This window comes from Manihot esculenta, chromosome 5, assembly GCF_001659605.2.
Source record: "Manihot esculenta cultivar AM560-2 chromosome 5, M.esculenta_v8, whole genome shotgun sequence".
In the NCBI taxonomy this organism is placed as follows: Eukaryota; Viridiplantae; Streptophyta; class Magnoliopsida; order Malpighiales; family Euphorbiaceae; genus Manihot; species Manihot esculenta.
The window spans coordinates 16,973,751-16,999,581 of NC_035165.2; the positions used below are offsets into that span (position 1 = coordinate 16,973,751).

At 36.1% G+C, this 25,831-nt stretch overlaps 3 protein-coding genes across 3 annotated transcripts; 1 reads left to right on the forward strand and 2 right to left on the reverse strand.

Annotated features, from left to right (window-relative positions):
* Window positions 1–9,726: 9,726 nt before the first annotated feature.
* On the reverse strand, window positions 9,727–11,132 carry LOC122723751 (methylthioribulose-1-phosphate dehydratase-like). Its single transcript, XM_043957152.1, has 2 exons — window positions 11,038–11,132; window positions 9,727–10,364 (listed from the first exon to the last, which is right to left on the reverse strand). The coding sequence occupies exon 2, from the start codon at window positions 10,255–10,257 to the stop codon at window positions 9,769–9,771; it is 489 nt and encodes a 162-aa protein (XP_043813087.1). The 5' UTR covers window positions 10,258–10,364; window positions 11,038–11,132; the 3' UTR covers window positions 9,727–9,768.
* A 9,658-nt stretch (window positions 11,133–20,790) lies between these two features.
* On the reverse strand, window positions 20,791–22,337 carry LOC110615956 (shewanella-like protein phosphatase 2). Its single transcript, XM_021758228.2, has one exon. It carries the CDS (start codon window positions 22,335–22,337, stop codon window positions 21,120–21,122), a length of 1,218 nt encoding a protein of 405 aa, XP_021613920.1. The 3' UTR covers window positions 20,791–21,119.
* A 244-nt stretch (window positions 22,338–22,581) lies between these two features.
* Window positions 22,582–25,597, forward strand: LOC110615957 (protein FAM136A). The gene is made up of 3 exons (XM_021758229.2): window positions 22,582–22,718; window positions 22,940–23,077; window positions 25,189–25,597. Exons 1-3 carry the CDS (start codon window positions 22,590–22,592, stop codon window positions 25,369–25,371), a joined length of 450 nt encoding a protein of 149 aa, XP_021613921.1. The 5' UTR covers window positions 22,582–22,589; the 3' UTR covers window positions 25,372–25,597.
* Window positions 25,598–25,831: the final 234 nt, after the last annotated feature.

Consider the following 25,831-nt stretch of genomic DNA (forward strand, 5'->3'; position numbering starts at 1 on the left):
AATGGATCCAAGAAGGATGTCAGCAGATGTGAGGGAAGCAGAGATGGACGTGCAAAGAAGAGATGAAAGTTTGGGAGTAGGTGTGATAGAAGAGAGTATAGGGGAGTCGCCAGGAGGCGCTCAGGCTTCGGGTTCCACAACTCTGGGTACAAGGAGAATTGATCTCTCACCTCTGAGTGCAGCCCCCACAAGAAGTAAAAAGTGGGACAGAGGGCTTAGAAAATCGAAGAAGAGTAAGTTCTGGAATAGGTTGAAGTCTAGTATGGGTTTTGGTGGTGGCTCAAGCTCTGGCTCAGACAGTTGAAGATGCATGAGATGTGGGAGGCTGCACAAGAGAGCTTGTCTGGTGGGGACAACGGCATGTTTCAGGTGCGGACAGGAGGGGCACATGGCACGCGAGTGTCCCACTGTGCCCTGGTTAGCACAATTCCAGCAGACAGCCTCAGGTAGTATGGCTCAGCCAGTAGCTCCAGCCATGACACAGGGTAGTGGCAGAGGCAGAGGGAGAGGGGCAGCCTCTTCTTCAGCAGGTTCACATGGCACGCGAGTGTGATCCATCAGTGGCAGAGTCAATCTGCCGGTATAGCCCAATGTGTGTTAAGGGTAGATGCCTTCTAGCCGACCTAGTGGTTCTAGATTTGACTGACTTTGATGTCATTCTAGGGATGGATTGGCTATCTGCTCATAGTGCTACCTCGGACTGTAGAGACAAGGTAGTCAGGTTCAGAGATCAGGATGGGTCAGAGGTTGTCTTCAGGGGAGACAGGAGGGGTACACCTAGAGGTTTGATATCAGCCCTACAGGCTCATAGGTTGCTCAGAAGGGGTTGTCAGGGGTTTCTAGCTCATGTGAGAGAGCTTGATAGTCAGGTTAGGGAGCCGCCTCAATGCCCGTGGTCAGAGAGTTTCCAGATGTATTCCCAGACGAGCTTCCAAGACTACCACCTGATAGGGAGATAGAGTTCGAAATAGAAGTGATGCCTGGAACCAGACCGATCTCTATCCCTCCCTACAGGATGGCACCAGCAGAGTTGAAGGAGCTAAAGGAGCAGTTGCAAGAGTTGGTAGATAAGGATTTCATCCGACCGAGTACCTCACCCTGGGGTGCTCCAGTGCTGTTTGTAAAGAAGAAGGATGGATCCTTGAGACTTTATATCGACTACAGGCAGTTGAACAAAGTTACTACTAAGAACAAGTATCCGTTACCCAGGATCGACGATCTATTTGACCAGCTAGCAGGAGCAGGTTGTTTTTCCAAGATAGATTTGAGGTCCGGGTATCACCAACTGAGAATCAGGGAAGAAGATGTGCCGAAGACGGCGTTCAGGACCAGATATGAGCATTATAAGTTCCTAGTAATGCCGTTTGGGCTAACCAATGCCCCTGCAGCATTATTGGATCTCATGAACAGAGTTTTTAGCCAGTATCTGGATCACTTTATTATTGTCTTCATTGATGATATCTTAGTGTATTCCAAAAACGCAGAGGACCATGCCCATCATCTGAGGATAGTTTTGCAGACCCTGAGGGAGCACGGCTTGTATGCCAAGTTCTCCAAGTGTGAGTTCTGGTTGAGGAGCATTTCCTTCTTAGGGCATGTTGTGTCAGAAAAAAAATTGAAGTGGACCCTAAGAAGGTAGAAGCTGTAGCTAACTGGCTCAGGCCCACTACAATTACAGAGATTAAGAGTTTTCTGGGTTTGGCAGGTTACTACAGGAGGTTCGTTCAGGACTTCTCAAGAATTGCCGCTCCTATGACCAGATTGACCAAGAAGAACCAGAGGTTTGTGTGGTCTGATCAGTGTGAGGAAAGCTTTGAAGAGCTGAAGAAAAGGTTAACGTCAGCACCGGTGTTAGCTCTGTCTACCGGTAATGAAGACTTCACAGTATTTTGTGATGCGTCCCGTGTGAGACTAGGTTGTGTGTTGATGCAAAATGAGAGGGTAATTGCTTATGCTTCTAGGCAGCTGAAGAAGCATGAGTTGAATTATCCTACACATGACCTAGAGATGGCAGCTGTGATCTTTGCACTCAAGATGTGGAGGCATTACCTTTATGGGGTGAAATGTGAGATCTTCACAGATCATAAGAGTTTGCAGTACATCTTGAGTCAGAGAGAGTTAAATCTGAGGCAGAGAAGATGGGTAGAACTGCTTAGTGACTATGATTGCAAAATTCAGTACCATCCGGAAAAGGCAAATGTTGGGGCAGATGTCCTAAGTCGGAAATCACTTGGCAGTCTATCTCATATTACAACAGAGAGGAGACCGGTGGTGAGGGAATTCTACAAGCTCATTAATGAAGGGCTGCAGTTGGAGTTGTCTGGTACAGGTACTTTGATAGCCCAGATGAGAGTGGCACCCATGTTTCTGGAGCAGGTGGCTCAGAAACAGCATGAGGACCCCGAGTTGGTGAAGATAGCAGGAGCAATCCAGGCAGGCAAGAATGAAGAGTTTAGATTTGACAACAAAGGGATCCACTGCTATGGGAATAGGTTATGTGTACCAGATGACGTGAGCCTGAAGAGAGACATTATGAGGGAAGCTCATAATGCTAGATACAACGTTCACCTTGGAGCCACCAAGATGTATCAAGATCTAAAAAGAGTTTATTGGTAGCCAGCTATAAAAAGAGAAGTGGCACAGTTTGTGTCAGCCTGTGAAGTATGTCAGAGGGTGAAGCTGGAACATCAGAAGCCGGCTGGTATGCTCAACCCACTACCGATTCCAGAATGGAAATGGGAGAATATAGCTATGGATTTGTGGTGGGGTTACCGGCAATGCCCAACAGATTGGACTCCATATGGGTGATTGTGGACAGACTGACCAAATCTGCTCACTTCATCCTTGTCAAGAGTGGCTATTCTATGGACAAATTGGCGCAAGTATATGTTGATGAGGTTGTCAGGTTGCATGGGGCTCTAGTATCAATTGTGTCGAAAAGGGGACCCCAGTTCACCTCCAGGTTTTGGCGGAGTCTGCAGAATGCTATGGGTACCAGGCTGGATTTTAGCACTGCTTTCCATCCACAGACTGACGGACAGTCAGAGAGGACCATCCAGACAATTGAAGATATGCTCAGAATGTGTGTGCTAGATTTTGGCGGTTCTTGGAGGCAGCATCTACCCTTGGTGGAGTTTGCCTACAACAATAGCTATCATGCTAGCATCAGGATGGCTCCTTATGAAGCTCTTTATGGGAGGAAGTGCAGGTCACCTGTTTGCTGGGAAGAAGTGGGAGAAAGGGCCTTGGCAGGGCCTGAGCTAGTAGAGATCACCAGCAGAGTAGCGCCCATTATCAGAGAAAGAATAAGAACTGTTGTGAGCAGGCAAAAGAGTTATGCAGATGTCCGCAGGAAGCATGTAGAGTTTCAGGAGGGAGATATGGTGTTGCTCAAGGTGTCTCCTATGAAAGGGGTGGTTCGTTTTGGGAAGAAAGGTAAGCTGGCTCCACGGTACATCGGACCCTTTGAGATCCTGCAAAAGGTTGGGAATGTATCATACAAGTTGAACTTACCTGCTTCCATGGAGAGAATCCATCCGGTTTTCCATGTTTCCATGTTACGGAAGTTCGTGTCAAATCCGGGCTATGTTCTTAATGAGCCTGATGTGGAGATCCTAGGAGATCTCACCTCTACTGAGCAGCCAGTGCGGATCATAGACACGCAGATCAGAAAGCTGAGGAACAAGAAAATCCCGATGGTGAAACTCCTTTGGAATCACCATAATGTGGAAGAGTGCACCTGGGAGACACGAGAGTCTATGCTCCAGCAATACCCCTATCTCTTTTAAGGTGAGTGTTTTTGTTTTATGTGCTTCCTTGTTGATATGTGTGTTATGCCATGCTATGCCTGTTTGTTGAACATTCAGGGATGAATGTTCTTAAGGGGGGAAGAATGTAATATCCGGCTAGACCCCGGCATCGGAATCCCTACCTTCCGGCGGAATCTCCATTGGAATCTAGGATTCTGGGATGTCAGCGCCTTCTAGAAGGGTAAAATAAAGGTTTTCTAAAATATTTTTACATGTTTTTATGGTTTTTACAAAGAAAGAAATTGAGTTTTGAAAGAAAAGACTAAGGAGGGAAAACCCAGGTTCGGCCGCCGAACATGGGGAGCTTGCGGAAGCTCTTTTGGCCCCCGAAGGTGGTCAAGCCAGCCACCTATAAAAGGCCCCTTGTCCGAAAATGGGCGAGTTTTCTCTCTCTATTTTCGGGCATAGGTGAAATTTCGCCTTCCTTTGGTCGATCTTGTGTTTTCCTTCAATCCCTTCAAGTTTTTTATGAGTTTTTACTTTGTTTTGAAGATTTTTGAGCTAAGATCAAAGTTTTGAAGCTTGGAGACCCCTGGAGCTCGTTCCTCCACATCTCCAAGTTTGGGATCGCATCTCCTCTCGATCTTCAAGAGGTAAGTGTAGATCCTCCTCTTCCTTTATGTTTTAAGGTAAGTTTTGAGGGGTTTTAAGGGTGTTTAATGCATGTATAGAGTAGATGTAAAATGTTAGGGTTTATGTACCCTTTATGCTTAAAATGATGCTATGTTGATGTTTGTTGGGGTTTAGGCTAGTTTTATGCCCCTATATGCTTGATAATGTGTTTATGCATGCTTTTAAGTATTGAGTTTGAGTTTGAGTTTGGAGGGTTTTGGGAGGCTAGATGTGGGATGGCAGAATCGGGTTCTGCCACCCAGGAGAATCCAGGTTCGGCCGCCGAACCTGTTAGGGGAGGCAGTTTTGGTCGCCTAAACTCTCCCTTGAAAATTGGGACTTTCGACTCTGGAGGAGAGTTTCGGCCGCCGAACCTGCCCCCGAAGGTTTTGGCTTTCGGATCTGTGAAGAGTTCCGGCCGCCGAACCCTGCCCCCGAAAGTGTCTGACTTTCGGATCTGGAGGGACCTTCAACCGTCGAACCTGCCGCCGAAAGTCCCTTTCCCAGCCTTCCTTTGCCTGTTTTTCCATGCATGTTTATGGGTTTTTTAAGGGGTTTTTGAGAGATGTTTAGAGTCATATTAGAGTATGTTTGGTCCCTCATTTGAGTCCACCTGTGTAGGATCGGACCCGAGAAACCGAGGAGGCCAGCAGTGTTAGCTGTTTCAGAGTCAGCCAAAGGTGAGTAGAACACAACTTCTTTTATTTTCAGAGCAATCAAACTTTTAAGCATGTTCATGCATCATGATATGCAATAGGTTGTTTGCATTAGAATTCATGACTATGACGCATTGCATAATTTGCTGTTGATGTGGATGGATATTGGATGACCCACTAGCCCTCGATATGATGTGATATGATATGTAAGTCCAGGTCGAGGCCCATTCTACGCCCTTGGCACGATGTTAAGAGAAAGTCCAGGTCGAGGCCCATTCTACGCCCCTGGCACGATTGGTTATGTTATGTTATGATATGTTATGTTAAGAGAAAGTCCAGGTCGAGGCCCATTCTACGCCCCTGGCACGGTTGGATATGTAGAGAGTTATTGGTGACAAGTCCATCCTTGATGTGAATTGTTTGTGTTATGATGCATTTCATGAAAGCATATGTTTAAATAATTGTTTTATTATTCTGCTCACTGGGCTTTAGTAGCTCACTCCTTTCCCCTAACCCCCAGGTTTGCAGGTTCAGGATAGACCAGAAAGTCGTCAAGGTTGAAGGTTGTGTTAAGTGTAATAATCTAGTAGTGGACATGAAATGTAAAATGATGTAATGTAAAGTAATGTAATAAGGATTAGCATTGTGCTTGGCCCTAATATTTATTGTAAATTCCTATTGTACATGATCTTTATGTAAATATTTTAATGATGAGATATGTTAAACCAGACTTGACATATGAGATGTTGACCCAACTGGAGCATTTGATGAGGGCTCCAGTAAGGGGTTTTATGTATACAGTATGATGCATGCACAAGTCAAGTTTTGTATATGAAAAGTTTAAGTTTTTATGGAAGTGTATGATCATGTATGGGATTTTATCAGGTATGACAGGATGTATGTTAGACTTGCTACGGGTCCCGACAACCTTAAGTTGATCTGGATCCTAGCGCCGGTAGCGATCCGGTTTCCGGGTCGTTACAAGTCCAGGCAGCCACTGGAGGAGAGATAGCATGGAAGACCTTTCAGGTCACATCTGCTACCGATCGACCAACCTAGAAGGCCTACAGGGTGGCCCTCATGTTCTCCCTGGACATCGTAAAGTTCTTCAGCAGCTTGATTTTGTCCATCGGAGTGGAGGAAGCTGCGAAAAATGGAAATAACTAAAATTCAAAAACAAAATACAAGGAAAAGGCAAGAAGCAGAAGAAAAAAATAAAACATCAATAGACGAATACCAACTTCCTGGTAGTCCTGAAGACTGGACATTAACATGCACTTCTCAATATCATATTTCTGAAAAACAGAGGTTAGTCTGAGAAGGAAGATCTGATCCAACAGGGGCAGCTGAGGAAGGTCATACAGCCTGGGGGACATCCCTCCAGGAGAGGTCCACCTCCCAAGATAGTCCTGAGCCTTCCTTTAGCTCCACCACGGCAAAACCCTTAACCCAACCTTTAATGGAGTCCTTGTACCTCGAGAAGATAACAACCCTCTCTAGGGAGCAAAGTAATAAAACCCCTGGCTGGCACGGACTAGATGAAAGAAGGTGGAAAACAAAACGGAAGAAGGAGTGAAACCCTAGGACAAGCTGATGGATTCGAAGGAACACATAAAAAGAATGGAGTTGGAGGAAAGCATATGAGGGGTTACTCCGAAGTAACAGAAAACCTCGATGAAGAAGGGAGAAAAGGGGAAGGTTAGACCAAAATCGCGTTGCTTGATAAAAAAGACCAAGTTGTGATCCCGTTGAGGGTCGAACAAACTTGGCGACGAAGGGACGGGGAGGACGATTTTCTCATTACTGTAAGGAGCCTTAATGCGAAAGAGATAAGTATCCAAATATTCCCGAGAAATAAGTTGGAGAGGGATGTCGAGGTGACGCTAGACCTCATATTCGCAATATCAGGAAGCTTAGGAACAACCATTAGAAAGTGCAGGGGACGTACCTCGAAGGAATTTTGCAAAGGTTGAGAGAGACGAAGTACAAAGAGGGAGGAAAGAAGGAGAGTGTGGAGAAAATTGGAGATTTTGAATTTAAAAAGAGTAAAGGTAGGGAAAGGACGTTTTGACAGGAGCCACCCTCTGGCCCATTGGGGGCTTAAGGATTTACCCTTCATCACTCATGAAATAACTGTTGAGGAGGTAAAGGGGCACTTGATGACCGCTGGGCTTCTTACACCTTGGGGTGAGGCCGGGTCCTAGAGAAGAGTACAAGCCCAAAGCCCATCAAACCATTCTCAAGCAAACCAGCCCAACATTATTGGGCCTAGCTCGGCGACGTGAAACAGGCCAGACCAGGCATACGCGCGAGCCTACTAGAAGACAACCTAGTCCGGTAACATGACAGGGGGCAGGAGAGTAGGTCCAGTCACTTCGAAGCTCTACCAGCATGCGCATCAGGGGAATTAAATGGCCGCCTAACAGAGAGAGGTACGCTGGCATCTCCGTACGTACAGACTTGAGTGACAGAGACAGATGACACTATAACAGGGTGGCAGTTATGCGTCACTAGAGGACAAAAGGAAAAAGGATAAAGAGGAGAGACGTGATATTCCCGGACTAAACTTACACTCATACTGTAAACCTTATTTTCTAGATATCAGAACATCAATTATAAAATAAATTTTAAAAATAATCTAAATAATTAATACTATTAATAATTTATTTTCTATTTAAATTAAAAATATTACGTTTTTTTATTACCTTTTATAGGGCTGAAAATACATAAATTTATGTATTTGTTATGTTGTATAATTTTAATGTATAAATACATTTTTTCATTTTTATTATAAAATTAAAATTATAAGCATTTCTCTATTAAATATAATTAAAATTATTCTTAAAATTTTAAAGTACGTAATTTTTGAAAAATATTTTGAATCTTAAAATTCAATTAATTTTTTTTTAATAATTATTTATTATATAAAAAATATTATTAAATATTATAATATTTATTTAATAATATATCGATTAAATTCCTATTCAATTTTAATTAAATCTTAAATTTTAATCCTTTATCTTTATCGATTTAATGATAAGGTTGGATTTCAAAATGTTGCTTAAGATTTCTTCATATTGTAACTGACAAATGTTTATTTGCTTTTCTTCTTTAAGAAAAACAAATTGAAAATATGTGTATTTGGCTTCAAATACAAAACGACATATATGGTGTGAAATTATACATCATTTTATATGAAAATTGTAAACTTATGATTTTATTCCATCAATTACCATTAAGTTATGCTCCTTTAATTCAAATTAAAATATATTTACATATATAAATCAGAATATATTTCGTTATTAAATTGAACCAAATCCATTTGATTAGATCTTAATTAATCTGAATCACATAATTTGATTTTATATTAATTAAATTGAATCACAGTGGATTTAATTTAACTTAATTTTAATATATATTAAATTATATTATGTACGGTTAATACAATTGATCTATCGATCTTAATTTATTGAATTTCATATAGTGAATATAATTAATTTTAATTTGACTCAAACTTAAAAGTCACATATACTAGATTCAATTTGAATTTATTTTAATTAAATTGACTGGGACACAGTTGACCTCATTTTAATTAAATTAAATCATATACTTAATCTATATTAAATTGAATTACACATAACGGATCCAATTAATTTCAAATTGATTTGACCTTGATTAAATTGACTTATATATAATAAGAGTAGACACAATTAATCTCAGATTTTTTATTCAATATTAAATTCAATTGAATTACATTTACTAGATTCAATTTGACTTATAAAGGCATTTAACCATTCCATCTCAAAAAAAAAAAAAAAAAAAAGGCATTTAACCATTTGAATTACAACTATTAATTGTTACTACAACACATCAAAATTATATATTACTTTTTTAAATTACATTAATATTAAAGACTATAATTATGTTTTATAATGAAAAAATAAAAATTACAATTTTAATAATTAATATTATTAATAATTATTTTATTAATAAAATGAAATTATATATTATTAGAGATTGAAGTTTAAGTTGTTGAATATGAAGTCTCCTAAATTTTAGTATCTCTATAGAATAAATATAAAATTTTGTGCTATATTAATTTTATCCTAGTAATATTTCATTTTATAATGTGAAATTTTTTTCATTTTTATATAATTGAATAAAATTTAAAATTTCATTTTCTATTAGTTTTCTCCATTAGATATAAATAAATATTATTATTTTTAAAATATTATTGTTTTAAATTTTAAATGATTTTTTATAAATGTTTGAAAATATATTTTAATATTATTTATAAAAATAAAAGCATTAATTATAATAAAAAATATTACTATTAATTTTATGTTACTTATTTAATATTATATCAGTTAAATTTGAGTTAAACTATTAAATTCTTAGCTCTCTGTCTCTATCGGTTCATTGTTGAGCTAAATTTAAAAATTTTGTAATTAAGAATAAATATGTCATTTAAAAATTTTATAATCAGGAATAAATATAACATTTTATGTTGATGGAATCCGTTTGCACAATGAAATGAACGTGAACCAACTTGAGTTAGTATGCTATTTAATGGGCCAGTTTGCCTCTCTCCATAGATCCCAAGGTCACTTTCAACTCTCTCTCGTTTGGAGCGTCGTTTCCCATGCTCAGCTCGTGGGTTTTCTTTCCTCCGTCCGAGCTGAGTGTAAATATTATATTTTGTTTCTTTTATTTTGTTTTCCTGTGTTGTATTCAGGGGCGGAGGGACGGTACGGCAAGGGGGGGCACGTGCCGTACCGGCGACCGGAAAATGCTTTGAAGGGGGATGAAGGTGCCGCAGCGGCGCAGCCGGTGGTGCCGCAGCAGTGCAGTTGCAGCGTCCCCCGGTGGTGCCGCGCAGTAATCCGACAACACATGTAAACAGATGAACAAAGGAGCTCAATTTTGGGAATAGCATAGCAACGACAATATTTACCAGAAGGGGACATTAAGATAAGCTGTTGAGGCTTAGGGATGGAATCATCGTGGACCTTGATGGTGATGCTTCCACCTGTCCCAGAGACCCATCCAAGGTTGTAGAACTGGCGGCAGAGATCAGCGATTAACACCCTCGTGTCCTTCACAGCAATACTCTCCAAATAAGCTTGAGAAGTCACCTTGCCTCCTCCGTTCACCGCTGCTGGAGCTGCCGCAGTCGCCATTGCCTGCTTTTTCGAGGGAGAGCAAATTGAGAATTTCTTTTAGCTGGAAAAGTGAAATCTTTTTTCTATTGCTGTTGTAACAGAAGACGGTGGCAGCGCATTTCATTCTGTCGAAAGAGAGAAATAATAAGGTCACTGCACGTTCACCGAATTTTGGGTTTTAATTGGGCCACGTCATGTCTCACGTGATTATGTGGTTCATTATTGACTCTGTTTAGGGATTTAATTAGTGTAATAATTAATACAAAAAATAAAGTTGTGTAAAATCAGCCTTATTAAATGGACTCCAATTTGTACGTTACAAAGATTAGGACAATATTATACATATGAATTTACTTGAAGTTATTTATATAAATAATTAATTTCATATAAAATATATATTTTATAATAATATTTATCAATTATTTTATATTTTTATTTAAAAAATAAATTTTAAATTTTTTAAAAACTAAAAATTATTAATGAAAAATGCATTTTTATGTAAATTATTAATTAAAATATATAAAATTAAATAAATTTAGTATATTCAGTTTATAATAATTGAATTTTTGACGGGTTGAATAATTTGTAATAAATTTCAATTAAATTTATAATAAATTTCAATTAAATTTAAAATGAATTCTGAGTATGGATTATATTAATCAAATTCAAATAGAGTGATTTTTCTGATACTTCATGAATGTACTTATTCATATTTTAGTACTGAAAATATTCACTATTTCAATTTTTTATATATTAGGCAGGGACGGAGGGAGGGTACGGTAAGGGCACGTGACGTACCTGCGACCGAAAAATATTTTGAAGGGGGATGAAGGTGCCGCAGCGGCGCAGCCGGTGGTGCCCTACCAAAGGGAAGTTCCTGGCTCCGCCACTGGTTGTATTACATATATGGGCTCGATAGAAAGGGGTTGTAGGAAGATTTGAAGGTTTTGTCTTTTTCGTTTGAAGCTATGTGAGTGTTAGCTCTTTTTATCGTCTTCACATGCTTCATCAGTTTTTTTTAGATCTAAAGATGAACTAAGGGTTTCCCAATTTTAGGTGGTTTACCAAGGGTCTTTAAGCCGCTACTCGCTTTTGACGGCTAAATGCTACTGCTCGTGAGCAGAAGCCAAAACTCTCTTATAAAAGTTTTATTTCAAAAATTTTTTGTTTCACATAGAAAAAAATATAATTCAAGTCCATCGATTCTCCCCTGCGCATGTGAATAAATAGAGCTGTGAAATTTTATTTTTTTGTTTATTTAATTTTTTAAACCTTATCTACAATCGGCTACTTTTACTTGGTCAAAATCGTTTATAGTTGTGAGATTTTTATTAAAGATTTTCTCTGCTGGTTTTTTTAAACAGTTCTAATGTCTCTTTTTTTTCAACTATAAGTAGACTTTGTTTTTATAATTCAGAGATATAATTGCCTTTCCTGTGCTCTCTATCTTTCTGTGTTTTACTGGGTTACTATAAATATCTTATTGTTCTGATTTTGAATTCCTTTAGAAGAGTCTATTTAATCCTGGAGGGTTACCAAATAATACTTAAGGACAGTGTAATGCATAACTCAGTCTATGTTTTCTTATTTCCACTTGTAACAATCTTAAAGATTATTAAAATTTAAAAGAAATGGAACCAAACATGACTGCTTTGAATGACATTATTACTGGCTCTAGTTCTGCTATGCCGAACAACCTTCCTACCGCCACGCTTTCTATTGCTGCGAATGGTGGGTCGCATCTGTTTACTATACCATATGCCAAATCTTTTCCTGACATCTCCAAGATTGAAGTCTTTTCGGGTCAGAATTTTAAGAGATGGCAAGAAAGAATTTTTTCAATATTTGACATGCATGACATAGCTCCAAAGTTACATAAAATCTTGGCATATTCTAATAAGGTATGTAAGCATACAATTATTAGTACTAAAAATATCATTCTACAAGATGAATTTGTTGCTGGACTACTGATAGAAAAATTACCAAATTCTTGGAATGACTACAAGCAACAATTGAAATACAAATACAAGTAATTGACACTGTCAGATCTCATCACCCACATCATTATTGAAGATACAAACAAGAGGGAACTTAAAGTTGTAAAAAGCAAAGAGTTAGCTACAAGAACAAATCTTGTACAAGAAAAAGCACACAAATCAAATAACATGTATGGTAATAAGAAATCTGAACAAACCTAAATTTAACAATCTCACATTTAAAAAGAAAGGACATTGTTTTGTATATGGTAAGTCGGGTCATCATGCACATCAGTGCATGAAAAAAAGTGATAAATGACAATCCTCCTAAACTAAAAGTAAATTTAGTTGAAGGAGATGATATTATTGCTGCAGTCATTTCTCAAACTTTTCTTGTAGCTAATATGTAAGAATGGGTAGTAGAATATGGTGTTACTAGGCATATTTGTACAAACAAAAATGTGTTTACCTCCTACACTACTGTGGGGGAAGGAGAAGAATATATGTATTTAGGTAATCTTAGGACTGCAAGTGTCCTTGATAAAGGGAGTTCTTCTCAAACTTACATTTGGTAAGACCTTGGCACCTAATGAAGTTCTTCATGTACCTAACATCAAAGCTAATTTAATTTCTGTAGCTCTATTAGAAAAGACTGAGATTAAGGTGTCTTTTGAATCAGATAAAATTGTACTGACTAAAAATGGTATTTTTGTTGAAAAAAATTATTGTAATCAGGGACTCTTTGTTCTCAATATTTTTATAATAATAAATGAAAATGCATCTTCTTATGCTTACTTGCTTGATTCTTTTAATTTATGGCATGCTAAATTAGGACATGTTAGTATTTCTTATATTAAAAAAATACAATATCTTGATATAACATCTGGTATTATTAGTACATGTTTAAATAAATGTGAGATTTGTGCATAATCTAAATTAACCAAGAAATCATGTCTAACTACACATAGAGAATCTGAATTACTTAGCTTAATACAAACAGACTTGGGGGATTTAAAACAAACTATGACTTGAGGTGGTAAAAATATTATATAACTTTTATTGATGACTATTTTAGATATACTAAAATATATTTGCTTAGAAACAAAGATGAAGCCTTTGATATGTTTCAAATATATAAAGTTGAAGTAGAAAATCAATTAAATAGAAAAATAAAAAGGAAAAGATCAGATAGAGGTGGTGAATATATTTTATTTAATGACTTTTGTGAAAAAGAAGAATAATTCATGAATTTACTTTATCTTATTCACTTGAATCCAATGGAGTAGCGGAAAGGAAAAATAGAATATTAAAAGAAATGATGAATGTTTTATTAATTAGTTCATCTTCACCTAATAAACTATGGAGAGAGCTTTATTATCTGCTTGTCATATACAAAATAGGATACCCTATAAGAAAATTGATAAAATACCCTTGAGCTTTGGAAAGGTTATACACCCAACTTAAAATATTTAAAAGTGTAGGGGTGTCTCGCTAAAGTAATTTTTCCTGACCCTAAGAAATGAAAAATAAGTTTAAAAACTTCTAATTACATGTTTATAAGTTATAATAAACATAGTGCTGTATATAGATTTCTTGTTTTAAAAAGTGATATGCTTGATTGTAATACTATAATTGAGATAAAAAAAAATACTGAATTTTTTAAACATATCTTCCCTTTAAAAGTTGAGAAAATTTCTCATGTACCTAATGAAAATATTTATGAAAATGATTTTGAAAATAATAATGAAGATTTAAGAAGAAATAGAAGAAAAAGAAAAAGAAAAGAGACTTCTTTTGTAAATGGTTGTTACACTTATCTTGTTGAAAATGAATCTGTAAGTTTTTCTGATGCTATTAATTCTTCTGAATCTCCTCTGGAAAGAAACAATTAAAGCTAAAATTGATTCTATTATTCAAAATGGCACTTGTACTTTAGTAGACTTATCTCCAGGAGCTAAATCTATTGGCTCTAAATAGACTTTGAAAAGGAAATATAATTCAGATGGGTCAATTGAAAAGTATAAAGCAAGATTAGTGGCAAAAGATTTTTCTCAAAAACAAGATATAGATTATTTTGACACCTTTGTCCCTGTAGCTACAATTGCTTCTATTGGAGTATTAATTGTTTTAGCCTCTATACATAAACTTGTTATTCATCAAATGGATGTTAAAATAACTTTTTTAAATGGAGACTTTTAAGAAAAAATTTACATGGATCTGATGGTTGTATTTTTTCTAGTCAAGAAAATAAAGTTTACAAACTTTTTAAATCCTTATATGATTTAAAATGAGCACCCAAATAGTGGCATGAGAAATTTGATCAAGTTTTGTTAAATGATAGTTTTTTCTCTGTTGAAGTTGACAAGTATGTATATATAAAACTTATAAATGGTGAAGCTGTAATTATTTGTTTAAGTGTAGATGATACACTTATTTTTTATACGAGTTATGATATAGTTTGTAAAACAAAAACTTTTCTTGCCTCTAAATTTGATATGAAAGATATGGGAGAAGCAAATTTGATTTTGGGTATTAGAATTATAAGAAAGAAAGATAGTATAATGCTTTCACAAGAGCATTACATTAAGAAACTTCTAAGAAAGTTTGGACATTTCGATGTCAAACCAGTGAGCACCTCTTATGATCCTAACTCTCAATTAAAGAAAAATAGAGGTGACTCTTACTCAATCTAAATATGCACATATCATTGGAAGTCAGTTGCATTTAATGAATTTTTCATGACCTGATATAGCTTATGATGTATGTATATTGAGTAAGTATACACGTAATCCCAATGACAATCATTGGACTATTTTAGTTAGACTAATAAAATATTTGAGAGGTACCATGAACTATGGTAACTTATATAATAGATTTTCTGCTGTATTAGAATGATATAGTGATACTAACTAGATTTCATATTCAAATGAGATAAAATCCACTAGTGGTTATGTATTCACTTTAGGAAATGATGCAATTACATGGAAATCAACCAAAAAAACTATTATTGCTAAATCTACTATGGAGTTAGAGTTTATTACTCTAGAATTAGCTGGAACTGAAGATCAATTTTTGTAAAATACTTAACACCATGAAGCTCATCCAACATGTCATCTAGCCAAGGTATAGGATGTTTGTACTTCACTGTGATCTTGTTAACTGCTCTACAATCAACATACATTCATCAAAATTCATCCTTCTTTGGAAGGAGCAGCACAGGAACAACACATGGACTTAAATTCTCTCTCACCAATGCCTTTTCCATAAGCTCGTCAACTTGCCTTTGCATCTCCTTTGTTTTCATTGGATTGCTTCAATAATCTGGTCATCCTACCTTAAATCAACAAAGAATAAAGAGAACTAACAAATATGGTGTTAGAAATGAAAGCACTCAAGTGTTTGCACTCTTACCACTCTTTTGCTGATTCTTTAATTGCACTTCAGAATTTAAGGTCAATCAAAGACCAAAAGGTGCTTGTAAAGAAATAAAGAAGAAAATATAAAAAAAGAAGGAAGTGCGCAAAAAACTAGAAAGAAGATACTGATAATTTGAAAAATAACACACGAACAAGGTTTTGTGCTATTTGAAAATTATCACCTAGAGTATAGATACAAGCAAACATTAGTCTAGCAATGTCAAGGAAGCAAAAGCAAGCTTAAACCGAAAAACATAAACTTAGAATTCAAATAAAAACGAATTTGGATAAAAATTTGAATTTAATTCACTTCAAAGCAAATTAAATATGGATCTATTTAAATATATCCAAAAAGGCAAGTATCAAAACTCCACAAATAAAATTAGAAAAAAAATAAATTTCACTCAATTCAGTATCATGGACGAATTTTCTGGTCTTAAAAGAAGGATTTAATATCAAATCAATTTAGATGCAATTACCTTAAATGTGCTTTTTAGGAAATAGACATAATTTCTTTTGTCTCTTAATTTGGATTCAATCCAATTCAAAATTGATTCCCATAAATTACAACTATCAATTGAAATATGTAAGGTAATACTGATGAAATAGCAAACATATCACAATTTCACCCACATCAAGATAAATAAGGCAAAGACGATTTCTTTTTTTTTTTTTTGCCAAACAAAAGTAATCCTTGGAATTTCCTCTTTTTTTGTATTGATTTCGAATTTTTATTCGAAAAGAGATTAGGTAATAATTCATAATCAAGAAGATGCAGCCATGGACACACAAACTTCATCGAAATCAACAAGGAAGAAAAGGAAAACTCAAAAACCCTACAACCTAATATAAATCAGAATTTACCTCACTTTGGCTCTGATACCAACTGACGTGGAACCCTATAGCACAAGCCTCGCACAAGTATATATGGAATTCAAAAATTTGATAAACCCGCCTCCTATGGCACCCTATAATTAGAGAAACTGAAACACCAATGATCGAAGGATTTAGATGAGAATCCGACAAACGCCATAATAAATAGTTGATAAGTTAGCCAAAATTCTTTGCGCAATTGATGAAAATAAATCCTCACTCTCACTCAAAGCAATACACGCCAAAGGCATGAAAAAGATTTCTGAAAATTTAGATTTAAAGCTGCCTCTTACAAGTGTTTCTTATCCTTATATAGTAAGGAGTGAAAATAAAACCCTAAGACACTCTTCTTAGGCCTGGCTGAACTACACACAAGACTGAACCCCAATCACACACTAAAATAATACATCAAACACATAAGTATTAAAACATGACCCAACACTTTAAAACTTAAAAGATAAAATATGGTCAGAATATAAATCCAAACAAAGCCAAAATAAAACTAGTGTTTAAATAATAAAACATAGCAAACCCAACATAACAATGCCGAATAAATTAGGCAGCGCTATCTCCATTATACACCTTAAGCAAGGTGAGTAGCTTAAGTGTGTCTTCAAGCTTTGCGAGACATTTGCCAATGGCAAGCTCAGTCAATTCTTGTATTGTGGCTTAAGTGTGTCTTCAAGTTTCGCGAGACATTTGCCAAAGGCAAGCTTAGTTAATTCTTGTGTTACTTATTCTTAAATGTGTAAGTTAATAGCTGCTTCTAGCTTCTTAATTTTGCTCCTTGTCACTGGTCCACTAGGAAGCATCAATGGGTCCTTGCTTGCTTGATTCTTATGTGATTATGCTTGTTGGTTCGTATCATCAAGGAAAATCCATAATTTGCCCATTCTTCTTTATAAAACTCTAAAAGCTCATTTGTATTCTCCACTTCCTTGTTGAGCAACCGAACTCGAACTTTATGATAACTTGGAGGTTTCATGTCCCTCCCATAATTACCAATAGCTCAGATCATTTCTTCAAAGCTATCATACTTTACAACATTGAAAGATATGCCTACATCGTACATCCAACGTGCTAAGGCAACACAGGCTCATTCTCTCAACTCTTTCCTGCTGGGTTGTTTTCGTTAATAGTTATTTGCTTTAATTTTTTTCCTAACACGACTGGCTTAGGAGAAAAATAAGAATCGAGTGGTCCTCAATTATTACTACTTTATGGAACTTTGAACTTTTTTGAAGCAGTAGCACTACCATCTTGTTCTTATTGTGCTTCATTTCTTTTGGCTACATTGCATTTTCCTCTTCCTCATTTTCACTTCCTCTTAGCACTTCAACATCCTCAAAATCATTAACATTCTCCATGTGCATAATGGCTTTTTGCTCTTTTTTTACTCATAAACTCTTAAATATGATTTCTGACATTTTCTAGATATTTAGGACAGTGGACTATATTTTTGTGATCCCCAACAAGATGATGTTTGATTCTATTAACCCCTACTTTAATAACTTCTCGTGTAATAAATGCACTGAAGATCATTCATTGCTCTCACTGAGTTGTATCACAAGTGACCACGCATAATCTCTTCTTCTATCGGCATTAGCAGCAGTAGAACCACTTGTACGGGTATTTTTATCACCCATTTAATCTAATTAAACAAAATAAAATCAACAAAGCAACAAAACAAATTATAGTATTATATTATCTAATCAAATCAAAACAAGATGATGTTCGATTCTATTAACCCCTATTTTAATAACTTCTCATGTAATAAATGCATTGAAGATCATTCATTGCTCTCAATAGTGAGTATCACATGTGACCATGCAGAATCTCTTCTTACTTGTACGGGTATCCTTATCACCCATTTAATCTAATTAAACAAATTAAAATCAACAAAGCAACAAAACAAATTATAGTATTATATTATCTAATCAAATTAAATAACCAACAAGGCATTAGGCTTTCTACTAAACTAGTGCCACATTAAATATTTACATAGTCATATTTATTATTCATATCTCTTCAACTAACTTCAACATCAACACCACTAAAATGAATTATGAATAAGCAACAATTTAAAATCAATAACACCCATGACCCATTATAATTTATAAGTAAATAAACAATAATTCATTTATGATTTCTCACAAATAAATGAGCTACAAATTACAAATCAACAACGTCCATTCTAATTTCTTAGTAAATAAACAAAAATTCTCACAAATAAATGAACAACAAATCATAAATCAACAAGATTCATTATAATGAATTTCTAAATTCTAAATAAAAATTGAAATTCAAGATTCATCACAAGATTCACAACAACACCCATTTTGTTTAGAGATAGGCTGAAGAGTGGAGACAATGATGTGGAGAGGAGAATAATGAGAGGGAAGGAAGGGAGGAGATCGAGATAAGAAGGGTGGAGAAGAAGGAGAATGTTGGTCGACGGAGTGTAGAGGAAGGGAGGAGAAGGAAGAAGAAGAAAGAGGAGAGGAGATGAGACACATAACTATGGTGTCGATCGGTTGACTGCTGTTTGGAGAAGGTAGAAAGTATGGAGACTCTTGAGTTTGTAAGGATTTTAATTTTAAAACCGTTTAAAATTTTTTTTAAAAAAAAAAAGATACAGCGCCAGGCAATGCGTTGCCCGCCTTGCGTTGTGAGGCAAGGCGAGCGCCTTAGTGAGGGGCGCCTCGCAGCGCCTTTAACAACATTGGTTGTATTTAAAACTAATTTTTTAAATTCATTGTTTAAAAGTTTTTTTTTTTAAAGTTTAGTTGTTTAAAATATTTTTTCAAAAATTTAAGTATTTAAAAATAATATTTTTTAAATTTTAAGTATTTATTAGTTCACAAAATACTAAAGTACAAGTGTTCTAAGTATACATTTGGCCAAAAATTATGTTACCTTTCTTTCTGATGCAAGTACTCTCCTCGGCAAGCAGAAAAACCTTGATATTTCTTCATTTCTCTAAATACTGAAACGTAAAGAGAGCACAAAGTGCTAAGTGTAAGCCAGTGATATTCTATGCTTAGAAATTCAAGAAAAGTTTGAACGAAAGGCGTAATAGAACTTTTGTATGAAAAAGAAAAATAAATGATGTAAGAACTATTGTATGAAAAAGAAAAATAAATGATGTAAGAGCTAAGATGCCAACAGGATTCCCATTAAGTAGGTCAAATCACAATAAAAATAAGAGCTATGCATGAGAAGTAATTTTAACACACCACACATTTGATCTTCATAGATTTTCTGAAATTTCTAATTTTTCTTGGAAAACCTTTCATAATAAAAACAAAAGACCTTTGCTGATGGGAGTCGCAAGCAATAACTGTTAAATTACAATTTCACCAACCGGTCAATCAATCAAATGGCTGGAAAATCTTTAAAGAAGAATAATGTAATGAAACTAGTCATGGGGATTGACCATTAAAACATGATTTGAAAAAAGACCATTATTAATTTATTGCCTGGGATCAGAAAACACAGCAAGTTTATTACTTGATAGCAAGTAGTGCTGGATAAACATGATGAAACTAAAGAAAACTAATGTTGCTAACAGCAAGTAGAGCAGGATTAACTAAATCTTAATACCAAACTTGTTTCAGTTGGCCATAGTTGCTCACAGCAGCTGCACTTGAGGCACAAGGCAATCCTACTAGGTTGTAGATCGCTTTTCTATGTTTGATAACATTAGAAGTTTGTTTCTCTCCTTCCTTGGACGAAGTAGCAGCAAAATCCTCGCACAAAAACAAATTAATACAATAGGAAAGAACAAAAAAGAAACCCTTGGGTATGTCTTCTTGAGTATAGTCACATAGCCGTTCTGATCCATACCATCTTTATTTTTTATATGATATTCCTTAGATGCAAGCTGTACAGATCACCATGTGCAGCATTTGTCTAGCAGAACAGCTAGGTTGTGCACAATAACAAGAAGGATACAAGTGTAACAAATTTGCATTACATGTCAAACAAAATAGCTGCAAAGCCTCAACGTTGGAGGAATTTTTATATTGACTGAAATGCACTTACAAAAAAAAAATAAAGCACCAAAAAGCACCTCTCCCAATTGGTCAGTAATGCAAAATATAAATAAGGATCCCGATATATTATTGGTCTTTCAATGCATGTATTCTAGCTGAAATTTCATGGCGATTTACCAGAGCAATAGAACAACAATTACACAGGGCTGTTGTCATGCACATGTAATATTTGGCTGATGGTGTTTACTTCAAAAAAGATATATGGAGGCAGTTAAAGCAACAAGGCCAAAATAGTACACGTGTAACTAATCTAATTCATTTAGGATAACTTTGGATCAAGAATATTCATTATTTTCAAGGTAAAGGCACAAATTTCTCATTGTTAATCCACAAGGAAGAGAATTTTTTGTAGAAACAATTACAGCAGGAGTGTAAATTTTAAATTGTCAAAAACGCACATCTTCTGAGTAAGCTTTTACTCATGTAAGTTTATTTTTTAACAATGAATCTATTCTAAGCAATGGTTTACAATTCCTGATCCCCTAAACAACGTTCATCTCATCCATCTATGGTTTAATTCCCACTGGCAAAGCATTGATAAAGTTCAGATGAACAAACTCTTAAGCCTTCACTTCCACTTGTTTTGGTCTGCTTTCTGGTATAAGCAACCCAAGGCCCTGCTTCCTATCATCATCCACATAAGCCTTGTACTTATTGTGATACAATGGATTGGATGTCAGCACCCGTAACTCGGAATTCCCATTGATCTCCAAAACTTCAGGCAACCCATTAGTGCACCCTCTTGACATACCCACATCAATCCTTATTGCCTTATTTTCACAAACTCCATTAATGCCAGCCTCCTGAATAGTGTGCCCCATAATCATCCTCTTCACCCCAGGAATTGTAGCAAGAACATGTTCCAGAGCTGCACAATCACAGTTCCTAGCAACCTCATCGGAGAACTTCCTCAACCAAACAACAGCATTCCTCCCTCTGCAATACAGAGGTGCAGATTTTTGCGTTAACCCAGTAATCCAATCACTAACCTCCTTATTCATCCTCGCCAACCCATAGTCCACATGTTCTGCTAATAAACCTCCATGAACAAAAACTGAATCCCCAACAACCAACACAGTCAAATTCTTTGACAAAAATCTATTGGCTATTGGGCCATTAGGTCTCAATGCAGCTATTCTAGCTCTCATACCATGAAAATACTCTTCTTTAACTCCTCGAAAAGTTAAAGGAATCCCATCAAAGATATCCCTCGGCTTCTCCAGTCCTACGCACAAACTCTTCATTTTGTCACCTAAGCAATACCAATAAGCCCAATTCGTGAACTCCTCTAACCCTAACTTTGTCATATACCTAAAATCCCCTTCTACATTCATAATCTCATGGTTCCCATTCATAGTAATCAAATTGCCTCCACTTTTTACGGCTTCTCTCTTCAATTTCTCCAAAAAGTAGAGAATTTTCAGCTCATCATCTCCTCTGTCAAGCACATCGCCTATCTGAACCACCGTGGCAGACCCACCAAACCACCTATCAGATGCATCAATCAACCCCGCCAGCCTGAGCGCTTGTTTGGACTTCTCTAAATCACCGTGTAAATCGCCGATTGCAATCAGACGGTCAGGAGTGGGGTAATGGGTTTGCAAATTGAAGTTTCCATCAGGAGTTGTAGTTTGGTGATTTGAAGAATCTCGGAAATTAGGGTCTAGAGGGGGCAAGAAGAGGCCACCACTGACAGTGAAATCGACGAAAGTGTCGACAAAGGAGGAGAGGAGACTCGGAACATCTCTGCATGTTGGGTTGTTTTCTTTGTCCTCCATTGTCGTTTTTGAGTGCTGGGGAAGAGGGCGAGGAGGAGACGAAATAAAAGTACCAACCACCAAGTCCAAATTGGGACGAGGACAGTGTTGGTAATTTTTCAACCCGACCCACTTGCTGCTTTGCGGGTCCCCTTAGACAGCGGAAAAAACCCTAAGCTAAAACCCTACTCCATATATAGACACAATCCCCAAACCCTCAATCCTAAAGTTACTGAATTTCAGAAATTGGCAGGAATTCAGCTGAACAACGACATGGATCACATAGCAGCACTTGAACAGCAAATGGTATCAGAGAGATTGAGAAGGAAGCTTGAAGAAGTCAATACAGCAGCACAGACCCATCTCTCTCCTGTTCAAGACCACATCAATTTCACTCTTCAGGTGTACATTTCGTCCGGATTTTAGATTTATTGCAGCTTTTCTTTCCTGGGTATTCCTAAGATTTTCTTAACTGATGGGTTTGGATGAGATTTGCCAATTTGGTTCATTCAGATTCTCTGCAAGCAAACAAAAGTTACGCCTTTTTATTTATCCTTGCTTTATAGTTAATTGCAAACGTCTTTTTGATCTCTTTGGTATTTTTTGTAACGTGATTCTTGCAGCAAGCATACTTCAAATGTGCATATGAATGCTTTGATAGGAGAAGGAAACAAGAAGAGATCGGCAATTGTGTTGAACATTGCAGTGTCCCAGTTCTTAAAGCTCAGCAACAATTTGAGAACGAGATGTCCAAATTTCAAGTAATTTCATCTCCTCCTTTTACTGAGTATGTATCTAGATGTGTTTATTATGAAATAGAAATAGGGGGGAAAAGGGCAACTTTGACATGAAAATTCTGGCTTAAAATTCTTCCAGAGTGAATTGTATAGAGCCTTGGTGTTAATCATTGCTTTTTCTTGCCCTTTTTTTTATTGAAACTTGTGAATTGGCATCATTTTGTTATTACTACAATTTGTTTTTTTAGCCATCTCCCTTATCTTTTTCCTTAAAAGCAAATGTAAAATGATAATTAGATGGGACAGGGTTTTTGGCCAATGTGCAGAAGATGATTCATTCACGATAGTAATTCTACAAATCTACATCTCCTTTTTAAGCCCTTCTAATTCTCTCGTCTATGAGCAACCAAAGGATGGCAACAGGAATCTGTTTCAGAAGAGTATGAATCCTTCCAATCCCGTGAACCCCTCTCAACCAACCCTGCTGCAACCCAAAAGATTTTGGTTAATGTTTCAATTCTCTCAGTTGGATAGCCCAAAATTAATGCATTTGGTGTAGTAGGCATTCAGCTGCTTTCTCAAAAAGAGAGATCTAATCTTCCCCTTCTTGATTGCCTATATTGAGAATCTATTCCAGTTTGTCCTGGTTCCATCTCCCTTATTTTAGAGCTCCAAGCTGCATTACATGTTATTAACATCATTTTTGCATGGTCCCCTCTCTCATTCTATTTTGTTTTTATGATTTTTTCTTGATATTTAACATATAAGCTGAAGACAATAGTAATATAATTCTTGGGTTATATAATTTGCTTCTTTCTAGATTACATATGTGTATTCTTTTTGCTGTCCACTCATTTAAGTAAAAATAAATGCTTAAATTTTCCCCCTAGAATCTTAGTGGGATATTTAGTTTTATCAACAATGCTCCTTAAGTCTCGGGCGTATTTTGATAAGTTTGGAACCAAATATGGGACAATGAGCAATGTGGAGGGAGTCCTGTAGGGATTGGATTTCAAAAACCATTGATACTCTCTCATGGCTAAAGTAAACTTCGGTGGCCCTAAAGTAAACCAACTATTGATACTCCCTTACTGAGTTTGTAGCAAGGATGAGCTTGGATGTTCTTGATTCAACTATAATTTTAATTACTATTTTTTTTTTTTGGTGTTTTTCCTGTATTAGTGTACATAGTTGGTTAGCAGGCACAGTCAAAGTTTGAGAATTAAAAAAATTGTTATGATATGGAAAGAGCATACGCTACTCCCTAACTTACTCTCCAAATGCATCATATCAAGAAACTGATAGTTCACTGCCTTTCTCTACCTCTCTCTCTCACATGCATTGGTGTGTCTTTTTTTTTTTGGGTTTTGGGTTCTTTCACTCACAGGCCTGTTAAATCAGGCAAACCAAAAGCCAAAGGAGGAAAAAGTTTCTAAAATTGGTATTTTGGGAAATTAGAAAACCATAACATGACATTGTGTGTTTCTTTTCCCCACCCCCTTTAGATTTAGCCATATCTATTGTGCTTTTTCGACCTGGTTCTCTTTTATTTATTTATTTATTTATTTTACTTTTCAAAAAGCAATCTTTCTTCTACAAAGATACTTGGCTTCTACTACAAGGTGAAACCAGTAACTACAGCATTCAAGCATGTGGTTATTTGTGATATGGAAAAGGTTGGTTTTCATCTTTAAGAGATAAAAGACAGTGTCTTCTTCTTGAAAGAAAATTTTCTGATCTTTCTTTTCTAAAAACTATATATATGAATCCAAACAAAAACTAGAGGCTGTGGACAAAGGTGCATCAATCAATTTTCTTGATAATAATGCCTCCTGAGTTTACTAGTGGAGAACTCAAAATACTCGTCTCAAGGAAGTATTGGACTAAATAATGGTATCATCCAGTCATTCAGTTTTTTTTTTTTTTTTTGGCTCTATTGATGGTATAATTTAGTTTGTAGAGTTGGACCTGGGATATATGTTTTTCATTTGTGTGCGAGGGATTGTGTTAGACAAAGCAATGCCCCTCCCTTGTAATATTTACATCTTATCAGCACACATATTTCAGAAAATCCTTGCCAGGTTATTGCATTGCGTCATACTGATTCCAATTGTTTGATTTATTTTCTAATGCAGGAAAGATTGAATAGGTCTTTGATGGTCTGCCAAGACAAGTTTGAGGCAGCCAAGCTCCAACAGGTTGGATCAGAAGCTGTGAATGCTCTGGAGTCATGTGTTGATCAGTCAATCCAGGATAACATCAAGGCACTGCCCCATCTGGTTGGAAGATTGAAATCATCTCTCTCCATCAGTGATTAAAGTAAATGATGCAGCCGCAATAACTTCTATATATTTTTGTAGTTACCAAATTCCGAGTATACAGACCATAGTGTTAATTCTGTGCTGTGGCTTTAACAGGGAGAGACTAGAAGAACTAACTAGTCATTTATTTTAGCACCTGCTCTGCTTGGTGCTTACCAAATTTATGTCAACTTTCAGTTCAAGAAATTGAGAGATTGATTGCCTGTTGGCACCGGAAGGCAGCAACAGTGTCCCTCTTGTTGAAGGATAGTGGCTAAAAAAATAATAACTTATGCCATTTTTTACGGTCTAAATTTTTAATTTTAAATAAAAAAACTCTCAAATTTTAAATTTATTATAATTGTAGGATTTTTTAAGTTAATTTTAATCAAATTTAAATTAACTTGCACAATAACATTATATTGTATTATTTTTATCACATAAATAATTTATTAAATGGAATTAAATTTTAATTAAA

Bases quoted from the DNA above. Each gene is read 5' to 3' on its own strand.
- LOC122723751 (XM_043957152.1), bottom strand. From the start codon at position 10,257: ATGGCGACTGCGGCAGCTCCAGCAGCGGTGAACGGAGGAGGCAAGGTG.
- LOC110615956 (XM_021758228.2), bottom strand. From the start codon at position 22,337: ATGGAGGACAAAGAAAACAACCCAACATGCAGAGATGTTCCGAGTCTC.
- LOC110615957 (XM_021758229.2), top strand. From the start codon at position 22,590: ATGGATCACATAGCAGCACTTGAACAGCAAATGGTATCAGAGAGATTG. The intron at 22,719-22,939 runs GTGTACATTTCG...TGATTCTTGCAG, and splicing joins ACATCAATTTCACTCTTCAG to CAAGCATACTTCAAATGTGC. The intron at 23,078-25,188 runs GTAATTTCATCT...TTTCTAATGCAG, and splicing joins ACGAGATGTCCAAATTTCAA to GAAAGATTGAATAGGTCTTT.